Source organism: Anabrus simplex, chromosome 3 (genome assembly GCF_040414725.1).
Source record: "Anabrus simplex isolate iqAnaSimp1 chromosome 3, ASM4041472v1, whole genome shotgun sequence".
NCBI classification, from domain to species: domain Eukaryota; kingdom Metazoa; phylum Arthropoda; class Insecta; order Orthoptera; family Tettigoniidae; genus Anabrus; species Anabrus simplex.
The window spans coordinates 1530011-1552152 of record NC_090267.1 but is presented as its reverse complement, the minus strand read 5'-3'; the positions used below and the strand labels follow the sequence as shown (position 1 = coordinate 1552152).

The window sequence follows — 22142 nt, the reverse complement described above, 5'->3', positions numbered from 1 at the left end:
ACGATTTGCCTTCAGTCAAACCAGTTATTAATTTTGCAAACATGTCCAATATAATCAGGAAGATTGCTCTCCCAAAGCTTACATACACTGACTGACAGTGACAATGCAACACCAAGGAGGAGTGGTTCGAAAGGGATGAAAGTTGGGGAAAAAACAGAGACGGCACGGACGAATAATTGATGTTTATTTCAAACCGATATGCAGGTTACACAATGCGCACGGCATCGACTCAGTAGGATGTAGGACCACCGCGAGCGGCGATGCACGCAGAAACACGTCGAGGTACAGCGTCAATAAGAGTGCGGACGGTGTCCTGAGGGATGGTTCTCCATTCTCTGTCAACCATTTGCCACAGTTGGTCGTCCGTACGAGGCTGGGGCAGAGTTTGCAAACGGCGTCCAATGAGATCCCACACGTGTTCGATTGGTGAGAGATCCGGAGAGTACGCTGGCCACGGAAGCATCTGTACACCTCGTAGAGCCTGTTGGGAGATGCGAGCAGTGTGTGGGCGGGCATTATCCTGCTGAAACAGAGCATTGGGCAGCCCCTGAAGGTACGGGAGTGCCACCGGCCGCAGCACATGCTGCACGTAGCGGTGGGCATTTAACGTGCCTTGAATACGCACTAGAGGTGACGTGGAATCATACGCAGTAGCGCCCCAAACCACGATGCCGCGTTGTCTAGCGGTAGGGCGCTCCACAGTTACTGCCGGATTTGACCTTTCTCCACGCCGACGCCACACTCGTCTTCGGTGACTATCACTGACAGAACAGAAGCGTGACTCATCGGAGAACACGACGTTCCGCCATTCCCTCATCCAAGTCGCTATAGCCCGGCACCATGCCAGGCGTGCACGTCTATGCTGTGGAGTCAATGGTAGTCTTCTGAGCGGACTCCGGGAGTGCAGGCCTCCTTCAACCAATCGACGGGAAATTGTTCTGGTCGATATTGGAACAGCCAGGGTGTCTTGCACATGCTGAAGAATGGCGGTTGACGTGGCGTGCGGGGCTGCCACCACTTGGCGGCGGATGCGCCGATCCTCGCGTGCTGACGTCACTCGGGCTGCGCCTGGACCCCTCGCACGTGCCACATGTCCCTGCGCCAACCATCTTCGCCACAGGCGCTGCACCGTGGACACATCCCTATGGGTATCGGCTGCGATTTGACGAAGCGACCAACCTGCCCTTCTCAGCCCGATCACCATACCCCTCGTAAAGTCGTCTGTCTGCTGGAAATGCCTCCGTTGACGGCGGCCTGGCATTCTTAGCTATACACGTGTCCTGTGGCACACGACAACACGTTCTACAATGACTGTCGGCTGAGAAATCACGGTACGAAGTGGGCCATTCGCCAACGCCGTGTCCCATTTATCGTTCGCTACGTGCGCAGCACAGCGGCGCATTTCACATCATGAGCATACCTCAGTGACGTCAGTCTACCCTGCAATTGGCATAAAGTTCTGACCACTCCTTCTTGGTGTTGCATTTGCTCTGTCAGTCAGTGTACAATGCATGTCAAACTGACTGGCCTGTAATTTTCACTTTTATGTCTGCCGCCCTCCTCTTTATACACAGGGGCTACAATAACAACACTCCATTAATTTGCTATAGCTCCTTCATGCAAACAAAAATCAAATAAGTACTTGAGATATGGTACTATATCTCAACCCATTCTGTATATCCCTAGAAATCTTATCTATTCCAACTGCTTTTCTAATTTGGAACTTCTGTGTCTTATTGTAAATGTCAGTGTTATCACCGGTAAATTTTAATACTTCATTATTCTTAGTCACCTTCTCTATCTGGACATTATCCTTGTTACCAAAAGTCTTTACATACTGTTGACTGAATACTTCTCCCTTTTGAGGATCCTTCTCGGAATCTGCTTCTGCGTTAAAGTACCCATGCATACTCTTCCAATTTTCACTAGAATTTGTATGACTGCCAATTATGCTTGCCATCATGTCATCCTTAGCTGACTTCTTTGCTGTATTCAATTTCCTAGTAAGTTCTTTCAGTTTCTTCTTACTTCCACAGCCATTTCTAACTCTATTTCTTTCCAACCTGCACCTCCTTCCTAGTCTCTTTACTTCTCTGTTATAATATAGTGGGCCGTTACCATTCCTTACCATCTTAAAATGTGCAAACCTGTTTTCACATTCTTCAACAATTGCTTTAAACCCATCCAAGGGCATGTTTACATATTTATTTACCATTTTCCGCTAATCATAGTTACTTTTTTTTAAACTCCCTCATTCCTGTTTTATCAGCCATATGGTACTGCCTAATAGTCCTAATTTAAGACCTTCCTTTCCTTCACATTTATTTTTTAACTGTGACAAAAACAGCTTCGTAATCACTAACACCATCTATTACTTCTTTTTCTCTATAGAGCTCATCTTGTTTTACCAGCACCATATCCATAATGTTCTTCCCTCTAGTTGGTTCCATCACTTTTTGGTTCAGCTGTCCTTCCAATATTAACTTATTTGCCATTTGTTGGTCATGTTTCCTGTAATTTGCATTACCTTCCCAATTGAAATTTTTCAGTTGAGATCACCTGCTACAATCATGTTCCTTTCCATATCGTTTCCCACATAGCAGATTATGTAATGGAATAATTCCATATCAGCGTCAACGCTACCCTTTCCTGGTCTGTACACTCCAAAGGCCTCAAGTTGCCTGTTATCTTTAAAGATGAGCCTTACATCTAGAATTTCATGTTCTTCATCTTTAGCAACTTTGTAGTTTACAAATTGTTTTTTAATTAAAGATATGGGTGAGGATGGGGAGAACAGTACCGGTAATATTGTGAATAAGGTGGCAGGAATATCGCCGTTGATGTACGAGACGTTCTTAGTACTGACTGCACGAAAGGCAAAACAGGGGCGATTTTGAGGTACAAGTGATCTGTTTGTCGTCTTTGTCTGGATCATGTCTTCTGTGATATACGCGTTCAGTTCGTCAAGTGGAATGTCGGCTACCCGGTTCTTTTCCCTATGGCCTTAGCTTCCTTGCAATAGTCGTATTTGATTCAGAAACACATTGAACTTTAAGTTCACGTATCATTTGTTTTGTTTCATTCCTACTCAAGAAGTTAGTAAAATAACCACTTAATCGATACTTTATTATTGCCTCAGGCAAAATTAAATGTAAAATTAGCACTTACAGGACATGTTTCGACCACTTAGTGGTCCTCTTCAGCTCTATAAAGAAAGAATTGAGAAGAAAAACATTAGGACAATAAGCACAAATAATCAAAGTTCTTTGGAGATTCTTTTGTAAAAAATTGGAGGTCATCAGAATAGGACATCTTGCCTCTCGTTCTTGTTTGGAAAAGATGTTTATTCTGCGCTGTCTAGAGGATTTGTCTTTGAGCGCGACCTGGTGAAGTAACGATGTGACACAGTCTGACAGTTCATGCAAAGCTCTGGAGAGAAGGGAAGTAGAGTTTTGTCGTCATCTAAAATATCATGTGAGGGAGGAGGGAGATTGGGCTGTGCTTCTGCGATGTCGTGTTTGATTATATCTCTTGTCCGTCTTGTCTGTTTTATGTCTACCCATTCCAAGTGTTTACTAATATTCTCCTATAAGATGTTTTTTTTGCTCGTTGTTTTCGTTAAGATTCTCTTCACCGTTTTCTAATTTATCAGGAACGATGTGGTTGTTTTCCAGGTTGTTCATTAGATTTCCTTTATTTATCATACAGATAATTTTAAGGTCTTGTCTGATATTGGTGAATTTGTGGTTGGACTCTTTCATATGGGATCCCATGGCAGAGAATCTTTTGTATTTTTCAGCTTTGACGTGTTCTTGATATCTAATTAAGAAGTTCCTTCCGGATTGTCCCGCGTAAGTTTTTTTACATTGAGTACAGGTTAGTTTATAAATACTAGATTCCTGGAATTCGTGATTTTTAAGTTTATTTGCTTTATTCTGACAAGAACATATGTTTCGTGTTGTTGTTGGTTGAGAAGGCTACTTTGGTGTTGTGTTTCTTGAATAAGTTGGTGATTTCGTAAATCTTCGGGTTATTCAAGGTGAATTTGACATTTTCTTTTTCTGAATGCTGTTTAAGTTTAATTTGTTGTTGGTATTTGCATTTAGTAATGATTTTATTGATGAATTTCGAACTGAAACCGTTATGTAGAGCTTGCTGACGAATGAAAGATAGTTCCTTCTTTCTGTCTGTTTCTGTTAGCGGAATTTCATAGGCTCTGTTCACGAAACTATAATAAGCAGATATCTTTTGTGAGATGGGATGTACAGAATCACTTTTGATTGTGGTCGGTGTAAAAGTGGGTTTTCTGTATATTTTTAATTAGAAATGGTTTTCTTTCCGAATTGTTTGGATATCTAGAAAATTGAGTATGCCTTTCTCTTCTTCTTCAGCTGAAAATTTTATATATAGGGGTCTGAATTATTCAAAGTATCTAGAATACTGTGACTGTCGTTGATTTCCTTATTAATTATGGCATAGGTATCATCAACATATCGAAGCCAGATATCAAGTCCTTTAATGTGGCCTACTATCTGAGTATGTTCCAAATAGTCGAGGTATATGTTTGCTAAAATTCCAGAAGCCGGCGCTCCCATTGGTAGTCCATCTTGCTGATATATTTTATTATTAAAAGAAAAGAAATTGTGGTTCAAAACGAATTCCAAGATAGTTATGAAGTTTTCTATTTCGGGTATAGTGATACGTTTGTGAACTAATAGATTCATCTTTATAATCTCAATGGTGTTTTAATAGGAATGTTCGTGTACATGTCCTTGATGTCGAAGGAACTTGTTACATGAGATGAAGTTAATTTGAAATCTTTAATAGCCATGCAGAACTCTTTGGAGTTTTTTTTATCGAAGATTTGGTATAAAATACGTAGTTTTGGTTCAAGAACTTATGAATAAACTGGGATATTATGTATGTGGGGCTTCTCCGAAAATTAATTATAGGCCTCATAGAAGCATCCTTTTTATGTAATTTGGGCATAGCTCTTGCTTTAGGAAGTCCTGGATTCATATTAATGAGTTTTTGAATTTCTTTGTCGTTAAAAAGGAAGGAGCTTTACTTCAGTATCCCTTTCAAACTCTTTTGAATTTTTAGGGTGGGGTCTTTTTCAATTACCTTAAATTTGTTGTTAGTAAAACAAGTTTCCGTTTTATTGATGTATTCGGTTTCATTTAATATTACCACTGTTCCACCTTTATCAGCTTTCGTTATAACTACGTCACTTTGTCTAATTTCACGCTGAAGATCCTTCTCGATCTTAGTGTTTGTGGAATTGGTCAGTAATCCTTTAATTACGGAGGGATTTTTTTCTTTGCTTCGTACCGTACGTCTTTCTGAATGTCGACTGGAAGAGTTTGTATGGCCGTCTCTGTTTCTGCCAAAGTTTTTATTAATACTTGTCTGTTATCGAAACTATGCCAATTGTGATTAGGCCCTTTGCTTAATAAATGTAGTTCTTGTTCTGTAAATGTCGTGTTCGACATGTTCATGACGGGGGGTGGAAATTTTTCAGAATTAAAAGAAGATTTAGGTTGATGCTTATTTAGATTTGTTGGGGCATTGTTTTTTAGGTTTTCTAACTTCTTATTTAAAGTTGTACATTTCTTGTTTAGTAGATTTTCAACTATATCTCTGCCATATTTTTGTACGGAATCCCATTCTAACGGAACTAAGTTAATTGAAGCAGAAAGGTGCGCTAGGTAAAGTTCTCGGTTGAGGAAGGATTTCTTCCTATACAAAAAAATTTATTTCTCGTTTAAGCCATATGCGATTAACTGTTCTTTGTGTAGAAATTTGGAAAACTGAGCGTAAGTTGTTTCTTTGTTTCCCTTTTAAGAATTTAGGAATTAGATTATTATTTAGACATACTTTAAGGAAAATTATATCTGTGCTTACTTTAGCAAGTTTGAGATTAAGATAGATGTTCGTACTGTTACCTGCTTGGTCAGCATTCGTATTACTAGTTGTCTATTTCATGGCCGTATTGCTGAATATAATCAAGAAGTTAATAAAATAACCACCTAATCGATACTTTATTATTGCCTCAGGCAAAATTAAATATAAAATTAGCACTTACAGGACATGTTTCGACCACTTAGTGGTCCTCTTCAGCTCTATAAAGAAAGAATTGAGAAGAAAAAACATTAGGACAATAAGCACAAATAATCAAAGTTCTTTGGAGGTTGTTTTGTTAAAAATTGGAGGTCATCAGAATAGGACATCTTGCCTCTCGTTCTTGTTTGGAAAAGATGTTTATTCTGCGCTGTCTAGAGGATTTGTCTTTGAGCGCGACCTGGTGAAGTAACGATGTGACACAGTCTGACAGTTCATGCAAAGCTCTGGAGAGAAGGGAAGTAGACAAAGTGACGTAGTTATAACGAAAGCTGATAAAGGTGAAACAGTGGTAATATTAAATGAAACTGAATACATCAATAAAACGGAAACTTGTTTCACTAACAACAAATTTAAGGTAATTGAGAAATTCAAAAGAGTTTGAAAGGGATACTGAAGTAAAGCTCCTTCCTTTTTAACGACCAAGAAATTCAAAAACTCATTAATATGAATCCAGGACTTCCTAAAGCAAGAGTTATGCGTAAATTACATAAAAAGGATGCTCCTATGAGGCCTATAATTAATTTTCGAAGAAGCCCCACATACAAAATATCCCAGTTTATTCATAAGTTCTTGGCCCAAAACTACGTATTTTATACCAAATCTTCGATAAAAAAACTCCAAAGAGTTCTGCACGGCTATTAAAGATTTCAAGTTAACTTCATCTCATGAAACAAGTTCCTTCGACATCAAGGACATGTACACGAATATTCCTATTAAAACACCATTGAGATTATAAAGACGAATCTATTAGTTCACAAACGTATCAGTATACCCGAAATAAAAAACTTCATAACTATCTAGGAATTCGTTTTGAACCACAATTTCTTTTCTTTTAATAATAAAATATATCAGCAAGATGGACTACCAATGGGAGCGCCTGCTTCTGGAATTTTAGCTAACATATACCTCGACTATTTGGAACATACTCAGATAGTAGGCCACATTAAAGGCCTTGATATCTGGCTTCGATATGTTGATGATACCTATGCCATAATTAATAAGGAAATCAACGACAGTCACAGTATTCTAGATACTTTGAATAATTCAGACCCCAATATAAAATTTACAGCTGAAGAAGAAGAGAGATCCAAACAATTCGGAAAGACAACCATTTCTAATTTAAAATATACAGGAAACCCACTTTTACGCCGACCACAATCAAAAGTGATTCTGTACATCCCATCCCACAAAAGAAACCTGCTTATTGTAGTTTCGTGAACAGAGCCTATGAAATTCCGCTAACAGAAACAGACAGAAAGAAGGAACTATCTTTCATTCGTCAGCAAGCTCTACATAACGGTTTCAGTTCGAAATTCATCAATAAAATCATTACTAAATGCAAATACCAACAACAAATTAAACTTAAACAGCATTCAGAAAAAAAAGGATATGTCAAATTCACCTTGAATAACCCGAAGATTTACGAAATCACCAACTTATTCAAGAAACACAACACCAAAGTAGCCTTCTCAACCAACAACAACACGAAACATATGTTCTTCAGGCACAATAAAGCTAATAAACTTAAAAATCACGAATTCCAGGAATCTGGTATTTATAAACTAACTTGTACTCAATGTAAAAAACCTACGTGGGGCAATCCGGAAGGAACTTCTTAATTAGATATCAAGAACACGTCAAAGCTGAAAAATACAAAAGATTCTCTGCCATGGGATCCCATATGAAAGAGTCCAACCACAAATTCACCAATATCAGACAAGACCTTAAAATTATCTGTATGATAAATAAAGGAAATCTAATGAACAACCTGGAAAACATCCACATCGTTCTTGATAAATTAGAAAACGGTGAAGAGAATCTTAACGAAAACAACGAGCAAAAAAATCTTATAGGAGAATATTAGTAAATACTTGGAATGGGTAGACATAAAACAGACAAGACGGACAAGAGATATAATCAAACACGACATCGCAGAAGCACAGCCCAATCTTCCTCCTCCCTCACATGATATTTTAGATGACGACAAAACTCTACTTCCCTTCTCTCCAGAGCTTTGCATGAACTGTCAGACTGTGTCACATCGTTACTTCACCAGGTCGCGCTCAAAGACAAATCCTCTAGACAGCGCAGAATAAACATCCTTTCCAAACAAGAACGAGAGGCAAGATGTCCTATTCTGATGACCTCCAGTTTTTAACAAAAGAACCTCCAAAGAACTTTGATTATTTGTGCTTATTGTCCTAATGTTTTTTCTTCTCAATTCTTTCTTTATAGAGCTGAAGAGGACCACTAAGTGGTCGAAACATGTCCTGTAAGTGCTAATTTTACATTTAATTTTGCCTGAGGCAATAATAAAGTATCAATTAGGTGGTTATTTTACTAACTTCTTGATTATATTAATTGATACGGCCATGAAATGGGCAACTTGTAATTATTCCTACTCTGTAATTTTTATAAGTCACTTTGATTACAAGTTCTTTTGCAGCATCGAAAAAAGAACATCACACTGAGACATCATGTTTTTAACCTCAGAGGTTAGCCATGGACCCTCTAATCTGTCTTTTCAGTGCATGTTTGTTATATAGCCTAGTTATTAAAGAATTAAATTGACTAATTGTAGTTTCAATATCGTCTAGATTTAAATGTGTTATGCCACGGAGGGCTAGTTATCATATCATAACTGATTCATGTCAGTGCCTTTTAAATTCCTCCATGTTACATACCTGAATTTATATTTGGAATACGAAAGGAGTGAGCAAGAAATATTTGATTATCAGTGGACACGGCCACGTGTTGCAACTGTCTGAGAGTTATTAGTCACATTGAGATCAGTTAAGGTACGTGAAATGTGGTTATCAGCTCTCACCGCTCACCACCCTCTAGGACCCCGGTACCACCTAGGGGTGATGAGGTGAAAAACCTTATCCACCAGGGAGAGAGAAAAAGAGAGAGAGAAAAAAAGGACGGAGAGAGAGAGAGAGAGAGAGAGAGAGAGAGAGAGAGAGAGAGATACCCTGGTGAGAAGGTTGTTAGCGTGTCCGCCCCAAAATGGGAGTAATAGCGAACACGAGGAAGAAGATGGGCACAAGAAGAAAAACACCGAAGTTCAAGCACAATTTAAAAACAAGAAATCATAGAAATAACTTACCGGGAGCAGCGAGGAAGACAACTAAAGGCCGTGGAAATTAATGCACAAGAAAATCAATGGCAGTGCTCCACCGAACGTGGCGAATGAAAACCAGCATTTACATGAAGTAAAAAAAATTTAATGGAAGGGCAAATAGTAAGTAACAAACCAAGTTATTAAGATGATAAAGCCTAAGTTTATTTTTAAAACATAATGGCAAAATGTAAATAAAATCAACATAAGGTTGAAAAATGGAAAAGGAAATTAACAATAAGTAAAATAAATTAGAATGTACCCAGGTGGGGTTTTAAAGAAAATTAATTCATTACTAAATAACAATTAATGAAAAATAAATACTCTTTAACAGATAATAAATGGGGAGCTTTATGAAAACAACAAAGAAGGAAAGGGGTGACCTCCGTACCAAACAAAATGTAATCAGAAAACAACGGAAAACCAATAGACTCTCTTACATAAGTACAACTTGAAATAAAATGTGATCGATCACGGATAGTTATTTAATAAAAAAACTAAGTTAACAATTATTCAATAAACTGGATCTTCAACGCGGTCGCTTCTAATAATTACCAGATTTGAAAACGTTCAGTTTACACCAAGGACAGTTTCCAAGGCAAACAGAATTTTACGTAAAAATACCTCCTCACGCGGGGCAAGGAAATGGTAACACAACATTTAAGGAGGAGAAAATAAATAAATTAATTTAAACAGAAAACGATACACTCAACCCCGAAATATATATATAATTCAAGATCCACACAGGCTCAACACACCAGACAACTCTTAACCCGACAACAATCCACACACGAACCGTCGCCAAGGTCACCACCAAAAAACAAGCAAGGCCTCCTAAAACACGGAGGAAAAACAGGCCAGAGAAAATAATTAAATTCACCCAAAAACCCCAGAAGGGGGAGGGGAGAAGAAAACATACCAAACGAATTAGAAAACAAAACACAGGGAAGCAAACAGAAAGCCGAAAAGGTAAAGCTCGGTACCTTGGAGACTGTACCTTGGTTTACAAAGAAGGTTACAATTTGGAAGTGCCAAAAGTAGATCAGTAAAATTTTAAATTAATTATTCCAATTTAGTTCATGGTGAACCTTCCACATTACTGTGATTAGTTGCCGAAACAGTTTTCCAGATTTTCGATACCACACACGCAAATAGGAATAAATTTAACGGCGAAGTCCAAATATTTATTATTATTATTATTATTATTATTATTTTTCCAGAAATCTTCGAAAATATCAAAATCCTCTTCAGGACGACGTTTAAAGTGTGTCAAACACTGGTACGTACCTTAGGTGATGAAGAAATGAGAAGAATTTTTAACCTGACATTGTTGACGAAGAAATACAGTCAAGCCACCGGGATCCAGACCTCGTTGTGAAGTATCCAGACGAAAAATAAATCCAAAAAACGCTCAGAAGAAAAGGCAGGAGGTCTTCAACTAGTTTACCTGGGGAAAATCCCCGTTAACATACAATTTACGGTGGTTTCTTGGTACTCCAACACTCCATGACGCCGGACACAAATACACACCAGCACAACATGGCTGCCTCAAGCGAACCGCCTCTCGCGTCGGCAAGCAAGCGAGGAGGAGGCCAGTTTTGCCTGGTAGCAGGTCTGCGCATGCGCAACCAAACAGAGCTAGGAGATACTGCGCGCGGCCTACATTAGTTTAAAACGGTATGTCGAGCAGTCCATTGACAAAGATATTCTAGGGCTCACAGGCCAGTTCAAAATGTTTATAAGGGGGAGGCTCACATTATTTAATATCGTCACAGCCCTCCCGCCCCGAATCGACGACAAAATCTCATGCACATGCCATCAATGATGAGGTGGTCACACATACACTAAATTTGGGCGGAGTAGTCCAACAGAAAACGACCACCAAGATTAACTAATTTTAGTTAGGAGTTCACATGACCAGATTAATAGTCCAAGACACAGTTCCCCATCACATAGTTTTTAGAAATAATTGGCGGGGTGCAATCAACATCAGTGTCCAGAAACGTTAACCGAGCACTCGGAAAATCACCAGAGTAAAGTTTGTCATCAAATAGAGAGCACAATGACCAGAGTTCGCCAAATATTCAGTTTCACCCAATACACATTGTTTCAATGCATCACACAATGATATAGTTTATGACACATGACGCAGTTCACCTTGAGGTTTGGCAACTCTCACACTAATCACAGATATACTGACCCAAAATTAAACAAAAACCACATGACTATAAGTTCACCCATCCAGGTTATTTTCTCAAGCACGGTGGTAAATTAATTTTTTAATGCACGAATACCTTTACAAGTCTCCTTTGATATTAAGGAAATGCATGATCTCGGGTTGCAAAAGGGTGACAACAGGGGAAAGAAACGCACAACGGGATCAGGGGAGGACCAAAGAAAGCGCAATTGGTGAATGTAATCTTCAAAATAAGTGAACCGCAAATATTAGATCAACACAGTTTTGTTACGCTTGATTGAGTCAGGGCCACGGTACACCACTCAAAACACAGCAGTAGGTAGTCAACGAGGAAAGCACCAGTTAGTACACGGAGTATCCATAATACCGGAATGGAACGAGCAACCACACCCATCACCATAGCCAAACAAGACCTCAAACTTCAACACTCGATTCGGTTAGCAATCAAATACCCAGAATTAAAATCACCGCAAAAACAACAATCCATAATCAAGAGCATCAACCACAACATAAGGTGCCATGACCGCAGTGCCAAATAGCGATTTTCCACAGGAGCTCAAATTAGAAGCCCAGAGAGAAAGAACACCTACCCTACAAGTACCATCACAACAGTACAACGGCTTACCACCACAAACTAAACATAAATAAATATGACATAGGTCGAGAAGGTTTTTCATCTAGACGAAGGTCCATACACAGGCATACTCCAATGAAAGCAAGTTAAGTCCAAGATTTTGAATTTAGTAGATACAGGGCTACGACACAGTGAAGAATCGACCACTAACAGATTCCAAGATCCACTGACAAGAGCATTAGGGCAAAAAAAAAATATTTCAAATACAGGTTCAACTTCCCACATCAAAATACACCACCTAGTTGAATAAGAGTGAGGACAAGAAACCAAAACGCAATAGATAAATCCAGCTTCAAGAAGTCAGAGTTAGGATATTAAATATGGAAAATCCAAGGCTTAAAAGGGTAAACATGTTTAGAGCAAGGGAAGGATTGACTGGACCTGTTGGAGACTTCTTAAGGTATCCAGATGGAGGGTTCGCGAACAGTCTGTCATCGACAACAAATCAGCCAAGCAACACCAAGCAACCGCACACATCATTAGTCACAAATAAGCAACCTGGAATTAACGGAACAGAAATAGGGATAGAAGAATCACAGGAGGGAACACAATCTGGAATCAGTAACCAACCTACTACACCGAACCTTAAATACAATTAATTTCACAATGGCCAGCCAATCAAATTAAAAGGCAAAGTAAAACCTCAGACCGGAAGACCAAAATGGAAAATATCGAGCAATGACGCACACAACGTACACCACCGGATACCCAATAGGGTCTCGGCATTACCCGGTCTACAAATACGTGACTTTCCCATCACACTGTCGCTCTACAGCCAACAGGTACTTTCTCCTATCCACCAGGAGAGCAAGCAAATAAAACATAAGTGGCGGAATACGAGGCGAGTCCATGGAAAATGCTCACAGTAGCATGAAGAAGGCAGTACTCTACAAGAAGACCCCATAATCAACTCGCAGGAAGATTCCAGTACCGACCAAGGGAGCACTACTCCGTCCCATACCAGAGTAGCAAACCCAGAGCACGGTAAGATGACAAACACCAAAGTCAACAGACACAAGAGATCCACTGTGAACAATGAAACACCATAGAGTGGTAGGTAAAATTAAAATGAGCATTACAGTAGAAGAAATTACAGACACACTGACATCAGATCAATAGGAAATGCATGGAGACAGGGAAGGTAAAACCCGAGCATACCAAACAGACACATTACTGAAGACCAACAAGCTAATTCTGAGAGTAGTAGATTCATGTAGAAGAAATGGCCATATCCACAGAACACGGAGGTAAATCAAAGACAGACACGAACACTGCCCATACCAAGGTGCCAACACCACCAAATAATACAACACAAAAGAATAACCCAACCATGACAAACCACACCGGACATGTGTCAGCTCCACAAAGGGATTAAAGGAACACAAACATCCTCAAGAACATGCCGTGAAGTTCTCATGCCACCCCAAAATAATTCCCCAAAAATAATCCACGGTACCGTTACAACACAACCACCTTACATATGTCCAAAGCCATCCCAATGAAGGTTCAAAAGGGCATATACCACCCCTCAGGCAGAGGATCATCAACAACACAACACAAGACCCGACAAGTAGATATGGTAAGGAATACTTGAACCCACAACTCAAAGGAATTAGATAAGTACCGATAGGTTAACAAAATTTTGACAACACATATTCTAGGCCTATAATTACCACGGTAGTGCACGATACCAAAATGGCATAAGAAACACTAAACCACCAAGTAATGTTTACAGCAGGATGAAATCCAAAGCAGTAGTTCAGAAAAGGTCAATTAGTTTAATTAATACACAGCAAGACAAGTCACGAGTAGGAAAATAGAAGTGGCCCAGACACCAGATAAATGCACTTCAACTAGTTGATAGCTTACACGAGGAAGATGGTTCACGACACACCAGAAATAGTGAAACACGCTCGACCAAAAATCAGGAAGGAAAAAACCAGTTAAAACTATAATAGCTCAGGCACAAGGCCATCCAGTTATCCCAACCTAATACCGGCCAACATGGCCCAACCAACTGATGACTGCCTCACGAGCAGTTGACAGGAAAGACAACTCCAATCACAAACCAAGACCAGACATACATTCACATATTCACGGATGGGATGATGAAATGAAAAGACACTCAAGCCAACAACACACAGCACACAGCCAAGGCACAAACACACAAAGCTCGGTAAAGATCGAAGCACATTATATAGGCAGATTTCAATATACCAAATTCCACACAAGGATGGGAACACGTCTCTAGTAACAGGTCAAATAAACCAGACATGATCTCACAAGGGTGCATATTTAACGGCACACTAACAGCCAACTACACTTCATATAACAGAAACTTGAACCAAATTTGAAGAAATAACAAAGGCAAGTAAGGTTAAGCAATTTCCAAATTAAAAACCAACCAAAAAGAACGGAAACATTACAGACTTGATAAGTTTCAAAATACCAAGATGTTGCCCACTAGATTATCAGATACTAACAGCCAAGAACGGTTACTGGCATGGAAACAACAGAGGTTAGCCATAAGTTAGTAGGGGCAAATAACTTTACCCACACAGCCCCAATTAAATGAAAAGCACATACAACCATCAATGCCATAACACCAGGTCACATTTCAAAACCATGAAAGGGCATAACACATCACCGTACACTACGGCACATAACCGTTTACACATACAAGTAGGCATATTTGGACATGCTTAGTGGCCAGGTCAAATTATAATCAGAATCACACACCAGAGTTAACGCAGTAAGAAGGTATTAAATTTAGAAGACAAATAAACGGTTAGCATGTACACCACCGAGGTACCATACAGGAAATATGCTAGAAATGATAATAACAACATTAAGCCTCGGAGCCCAAAGCAAGGCCAGAGCAGGTAACACAACAAGGTGATCCCAGGACACACAATGTCACTCTGCAAAAGCAACCGAGCAACCTTCACATAACATAATGATCAGAAAAGCTCTCCACGATTAAACCAGATTAATTCCCACCGAAATCGCAACCACAGTATGCAGGTAGGCAGCAAAAATACAAGGTTGACAGCCAGTACGCATAATACAGGACATGTACCAGGCGGTAGTACACCAGTAGCCCTGAGTCAACCAAGTCATACTCTATTACAAGTTGTTCAATAATTACAACTTCCACCAACCCAGAATAATTAATTACATGCAGTCACTCACCAAATCCGCCAGGAAAAAGGAAGAAAAATTTACAGGTCACCTCGAAACAGCAAGGCAGAAGCAGAATACACAGCACAGGTACCCAAAGGGTTTCAAAATCATAATCAGCAAGTAGATAAGTCCATACAGCTCAGCATAAACACAGTTGAAAGCAACAGGGAACTCCAAAACACAGGTACATGAAACAAATAACATAGGGAATTACACGAGATCCTTGCATTTCCTTTTACAATAGTTATTGACAACAACACTTTTAGTTTTTTACTTTTTGATTTCCATCCGCCAACATTCGCCACAGCACTGCACCGAGCAAGGGTAGGAGGGGAGGAAAGTTAGGCTGCACCAGGCAGAAACAACAGAGATTAGGCAGCAGAGCAACAACAGTGGAACAACAAACAACCACCGCTCTGATACCACTCTCACCGCTCACCACCCTCTAGGACCCCGGTACCACCTAGGGGTGATGAGGTGAAAAACCTTATCCACCAGGGAGAGAGAAAAAGAGAGAGAGAAAAAAAGGACGGAGAGAGAGAGAGAGAGAGAGAGATACCCTGGTGAGAAGGTTGTTAGCGTGTCCGCCCCAAAATGGGAGTAATAGCGAACACGAGGAAGAAGATGGGCACAAGAAGAAAAACACCGAAGTTCAAGCACAATTTAAAAACAAGAAATCATAGAAATAACTTACCGGGAGCAGCGAGGAAGACAACTAAAGGCCGTGGAAATTAATGCACAAGAAAATCAATGGCAGTGCTCCACCGAACGTGGCGAATGAAAACCAGCATTTACATGAAGTAAAAAAAAATTAATGGAAGGGCAAATAGTAAGTAACAAACCAAGTTATTAAGATGATAAAGCCTAAGTTTATTTTTAAAACATAATGGCAAAATGTAAATAAAATCAACATAAGGTTGAAAAATGGAAAAGGAAATTAACAATAAGTAAAATAAATTAGAATGTACCCAGGTGGGGTTTTAAAGAAAATTAATTCATTACTAAATAACAATTAATGAAAAATAAATACTCTTTAACAGATAATAAATGGGGAGCTTTATGAAAACAACAAAGAAGGAAAGGGGTGACCTCCGTACCAAACAAAATGTAATCAGAAAACAACGGAAAACCAATAGACTCTCTTACATAAGTACAACTTGAAATAAAATGTGATCGATCACGGATAGTTATTTAATAAAAAAACTAAGTTAACAATTATTCAATAAACTGGATCTTCAACGCGGTCGCTTCTAATAATTACCAGATTTGAAAACGTTCAGTTTACACCAAGGACAGTTTCCAAGGCAAACAGAATTTTACGTAAAAATACCTCCTCACGCGGGGCAAGGAAATGGTAACACAACATTTAAGGAGGAGAAAATAAATAAATTAATTTAAACAGAAAACGATACACTCAACCCCGAAATATATATATAATTCAAGATCCACACAGGCTCAACACACCAGACAACTCTTAACCCGACAACAATCCACACACGAACCGTCGCCAAGGTCACCACCAAAAAACAAGCAAGGCCTCCTAAAACACGGAGGAAAAACAGGCCAGAGAAAATAATTAAATTCACCCAAAAACCCCAGAAGGGGGAGGGGAGAAGAAAACATACCAAACGAATTAGAAAACAAAACACAGGGAAGCAAACAGAAAGCCGAAAAGGTAAAGCTCGGTACCTTGGAGACTGTACCTTGGTTTACAAAGAAGGTTACAATTTGGAAGTGCCAAAAGTAGATCAGTAAAATTTTAAATTAATTATTCCAATTTAGTTCATGGTGAACCTTCCACATTACTGTGATTAGTTGCCGAAACAGTTTTCCAGATTTTCGATACCACACACGCAAATAGGAATAAATTTAACGGCGAAGTCCAAATATTTATTATTATTATTATTATTATTATTATTTTTCCAGAAATCTTCGAAAATATCAAAATCCTCTTCAGGACGACGTTTAAAGTGTGTCAAACACTGGTACGTACCTTAGGTGATGAAGAAATGAGAAGAATTTTTAACCTGACATTGTTGACGAAGAAATACAGTCAAGCCACCGGGATCCAGACCTCGTTGTGAAGTATCCAGACGAAAAATAAATCCAAAAAACGCTCAGAAGAAAAGGCAGGAGGTCTTCAACTAGTTTACCTGGGGAAAATCCCCGTTAACATACAATTTACGGTGGTTTCTTGGTACTCCAACACTCCATGACGCCGGACACAAATACACACCAGCACAACATGGCTGCCTCAAGCGAACCGCCTCTCGCGTCGGCAAGCAAGCGAGGAGGAGGCCAGTTTTGCCTGGTAGCAGGTCTGCGCATGCGCAACCAAACAGAGCTAGGAGATACTGCGCGCGGCCTACATTAGTTTAAAACGGTATGTCGAGCAGTCCATTGACAAAGATATTCTAGGGCTCACAGGCCAGTTCAAAATGTTTATAAGGGGGAGGCTCACATTATTTAATATCGTCACACAGCATACGCATGGTCAGAGGGAAGGATCGCCATATTACTTGACGAAATCAGTCGCTAATTTCTTAGTGTCACTGGTCTTGATAAATAAATTAGAGTTAAGGACCCTAATATTATAACATGTTCATACACTAGCAGTAAATTAAGGAGATATGTTTCAAGTTTGGTGATATGAGATATATTATTTGGTCGATAAACTACTCCAATAAGTATTTTCTGTCCACTCTTAGTTCAATGAACACAAATTCTACCCTCGGTAACTCGCCAGTCGATGAGGTACAAATGACTTGGCTTTTGAAGTCTTGTCTACAAAAACGAACAAGGCCTCCACCCCTCTTATTAGTACGGCCATGGCAATGGAGATTATAGTCATCAAGGTGAACAGAGGGAGACTTTCACTGATACCTATCACATAGACGCAATTTCGTGAAATATACCCTTAATTTCGCCAAGAGTGCGTGTAAGTGTAGACTGTTCAAATGACAACACTGTAGAGTTCTTGTCTCAAAAGGCGGAGTGTCCCGTAATTAGCTGAGTAACAGGCATGCTTGATATCGTGGTGAAGTGGACCGCTGACTGGTTAGCACATCAACCTAATAAAAACAATATTGTGAAGGTACATCGCACTCCGATAATCCACCTAGTCGCCTCAAGTGTGAATTCAGTTCAGAAGGTGTATTAATTTGCAGCTTCTTTCCATCATCTACATATATGAACAATAATGCGGCCATTCTGCGTGGAAACCCGGCGCATATCCCAGAATCCAGTGCTTTATTTAGTATTTCCTTCTGTCAGGGATTCATAGTTTGCGTGGCACGCCAGATGCACCTCGGCCGCCGTCCTCTTCATACGGCCCGGCATAGACAGTCAAAGTTTCTAACACCACAGTATAGGTACCCTCGCTAGGAGGAGGCTGTATTCTTCTACCTCATCTAGATGTTCTTGTAGGTGGCTTACCTCCTTCTTCATGTCACTGAATTTTGCAGGTATCATTTCTCGGAAGTCTGATGCAAGGCCGGTTAGAGTGTCGCGTGCCGCACGAGCAGACACGGCTTGTGAACTGTTGTTCAACCTGCTGATATGTCAGGTGAATTGCAGAGCGTGCGCTATCTTGGACATGGAAGATGTGAGCATTACTGTTGTTCTTTTTAAATCTATTTTTCTTTTACACATCTTGCATGTGTTGGTTATATGGTGGATATTGTTGTCGAGAATTTTAAAAACCATCAAAACCTTAGCACCTCACAATAGATTCAGTAATAACCTCATCAATAACTTGATATTCAAAGTAAAAAAGACACCTAAAAATCCTAATTAAAGAATGCAAAGATAAACAATTTGCCTCATTCACCTACAACCATAACTGCAACCCGACTTAGATAAAACAGGAATGATAAGGAAAACCTATAACTAGCACCAAATGAGCACTAGAAGCAAAATACTTACCATCGAGCAGCAGCTGCATTAACAAAACCAGCGTGGAGGGCACAGAACACAAAGGAAAAGGGCTGGATCAAACTAGCTACTTGAGGTGTTGCCAGGTCAACATTACTAACTACCAAATGAAAGCGAAATTTTCAATAAATCAACCTTTACTTAAAATTTAGGAAAAAAGATAAAATTTATGAGTGATACTTAAATATTTATAACTTTCTGTAATATGTTGATAAACAGAATCAAGGACAAATAATTGAATGTTAAATAATCTCTTTGAATTATGCATTAAACCAAATCTATTTTTAAAATGATAAAATTTTGAGTGTACACTCTGATAACAATGAAAAATAATTCTTATGCTGTAATAAAATAAATAAATTATACCCCAAAAAGAAGAAATTCCTTATTAATTCATTGAAAAAGGAGAGAAACATCTTTTTTTCTTCAAATAATGAAAATCGTGAAAACACACTCAGATTACACAGTAAAGTAACTCTTACAGTACCAAGAAGTAAGCGGAGTCTGCAGCTCGCATCAGAATCACTCCATGACAAATGTTAAAACGGATCCGTGCGTTAAATATTAATTACACATCTGGCCAGCTTTTCTTTGTAAGTAGGCATAAGGTAAATCCGGGACAGATGCCGCCCCGGTAGAGATGCCGCATACACTGTACCTAAAGGTTCCCATCGTTACAGCTAGATGGCAATATGTGTGGTTTTTCAGTTTCTAAGGAAGAACTACTGTCTGCGAGTGTGACGAAATTTGCTCGTATATTACGCCAATTATAGCCGATATCATGAGGCGAGTACATGTTTCCTGCTGACAAAGTTTATGCGTGTGTTAATTTATTGTATATTAAGTTGACTTCAAATGCTTAAATCAGACGTTTTTAGTACAGTAGACGTCAGAAACATAACTGTAGTTGAGAGTAAGCTAATTTTGGGCCATGATAGCCTTGACGTATGAAAACAGGAGGGTGCGGCGTCTCACCCTGATAGTTGGCCTTCGGGCTGAGCAGCGGTCGCTGTGCAGGCCAGAGCCATTTAAGGGTGTTAAGTGTCGTGGGGTTTTATATAACACAGTGAAGAATCCATTGCACATGCACATTTATAGTAAATCGAAATTAAAATATGATTTTAATGTTGTAAATTATCAGATAGATTTTTTCCATTGAATGATTATATTATGTGGATATAATTGTCTTGTAGTACGTTCTAGTGTTCGGTTATATTAAAGTTGAAGAAATTGGCTTAAATTTGATTTTTTCATTAATTATTTTACTCGCGGCACCTCTTCCGAGCAAAGTCGGCATCTATACCGGGATCCAGGGAGAGACGCCGCAGATGCAACAATTCCTTTGTTCACTCCTTTCTCCCATTTACTTTCAATTGCCAATATTTTGTTCATCCCTAATCAAATGTACATGTTTTCAAATTATGTTCGATGAATTTGCAACAATTTTTAAAGTAAATATACCGAGATATAACAAAAGACATAAAAAGTGCGGCAACTCTCCCGGAATTACCCTACTACAATTAATCTCATTAAACTGAACTTTGTTTCTAGAACCTGTACACAAGGATTTCAATCATCCAGAACACGGAAACACACTCAGTATTTAAGGCAACGATAACCGACCAAAAATTCCACACGTAAATGATAAAAGAACACAAGAGGATATCGCACGAACCCGAATAAAAGTATGTCTCCAATAATTTACAAATTACGAAGGGAAATACTTAAAATTCTACAGAAAACGAGCAATGGTACACACGAAGCATGCAGCTTCCCAAAAACGAAGCCAACATCCCAATTAAAAGGACAATAGGCAAGGCCCCACACAAAATTAGCGTACCGGAGATAAGATAAAAATATGACACGAAATAATGAAAGAAAGAAGGAAAGAAAACACGGACGCAAGTAATCTGAGGAGGGTAACCATAAGTATCTTTACGGAATGGTCGAAAGAAATTTCAGCTTCCTGCAACCACAATATTACAATCATATAATTATAATATTTTGAATTTAACATTTCCTCCAACCAAATACAAATAGAGGATTTAAACGCCGGTTATTAAATTTTAATTTTAGGAGGCTCTGGAAAACGGTGATGGCCGAATAAGACCGGAAATAAACCATCCCATTAATTAAACAATGATCCATTACGAAAACAATACTAGCACATAACGTCTTTCAAAACATTGATAACAGAGCAAAGGGTAATATGAACCACGAAAAGTAGAAGGAAATCCACCAACTAAATTAATAATAATAACTTTAAGAAACAGAAAAAGGCAGCACAACGATAATCTCAGTTAAATAAAACGAATGGAATAATTGGCCTTTCACCCGCGCATATACCATATTCCAGAATTACTCCACTATAATAATTTGGATATAGAACTTTACAAAATCACGTTAAGTTACATTTTCTTTTCTTTTGGAGATACAATTTATATCATTAAAATGTCCGATGCGGAAGAAATTTCAGTCTAATTTAATGAATAAACGGTGCCCGACATGTCCATAACCTATAGGCCTAATTTCAATTACAGTTGCGGAGTAGACACGAAATAATATTAGCAGCGTTGCCGAATTTTTTATATATATATATAGATGTCACGGATAGCATGTTGCACACATTCTTCTCCAAATAACCCGGCAGTAGAACCGTTTCGAAATAATGAAGATGATACTTGTACTTACATTTTTGGGTGTCCAATTTAATATATGGTAATCCAATAGCTTACGTTCTAGGCCATATTGCCAAAGGTACAGTCGCTCAAATATTCATTCCACAACACAAATACGAAAGAACGATGAATAGAAACTACAGTAGATATTTAATTACACTATAACTAAGGCCAGCGGCCTATTTCTATGGTTATTAGCCTGGAGAATCAGACTCCATTCCGCCAACTTTCACTTCAGTCTTGTACACAACTCCTCCAAACGTGTCCGCCGGG

At 39.0% G+C, this 22142-nt stretch overlaps 1 protein-coding gene across 1 annotated transcript in view; it reads left to right on the top strand.

Moving 5' to 3' along the window:
- Positions 1–18792, top strand: part of LOC136866898 (uncharacterized) — a 120332-nt gene extending 101540 nt beyond the window's left edge. Inside the window, exon 5 of the mRNA XM_068226891.1 lies at positions 18723–18792. Within this exon, the coding sequence (XP_068082992.1) occupies positions 18723–18744 (22 nt within the window). The 3' untranslated portion in view covers positions 18745–18792. The remainder of the gene's footprint in view (positions 1–18722) is intronic.
- The last annotated feature ends 3350 nt before the right edge of the window (positions 18793–22142 follow it).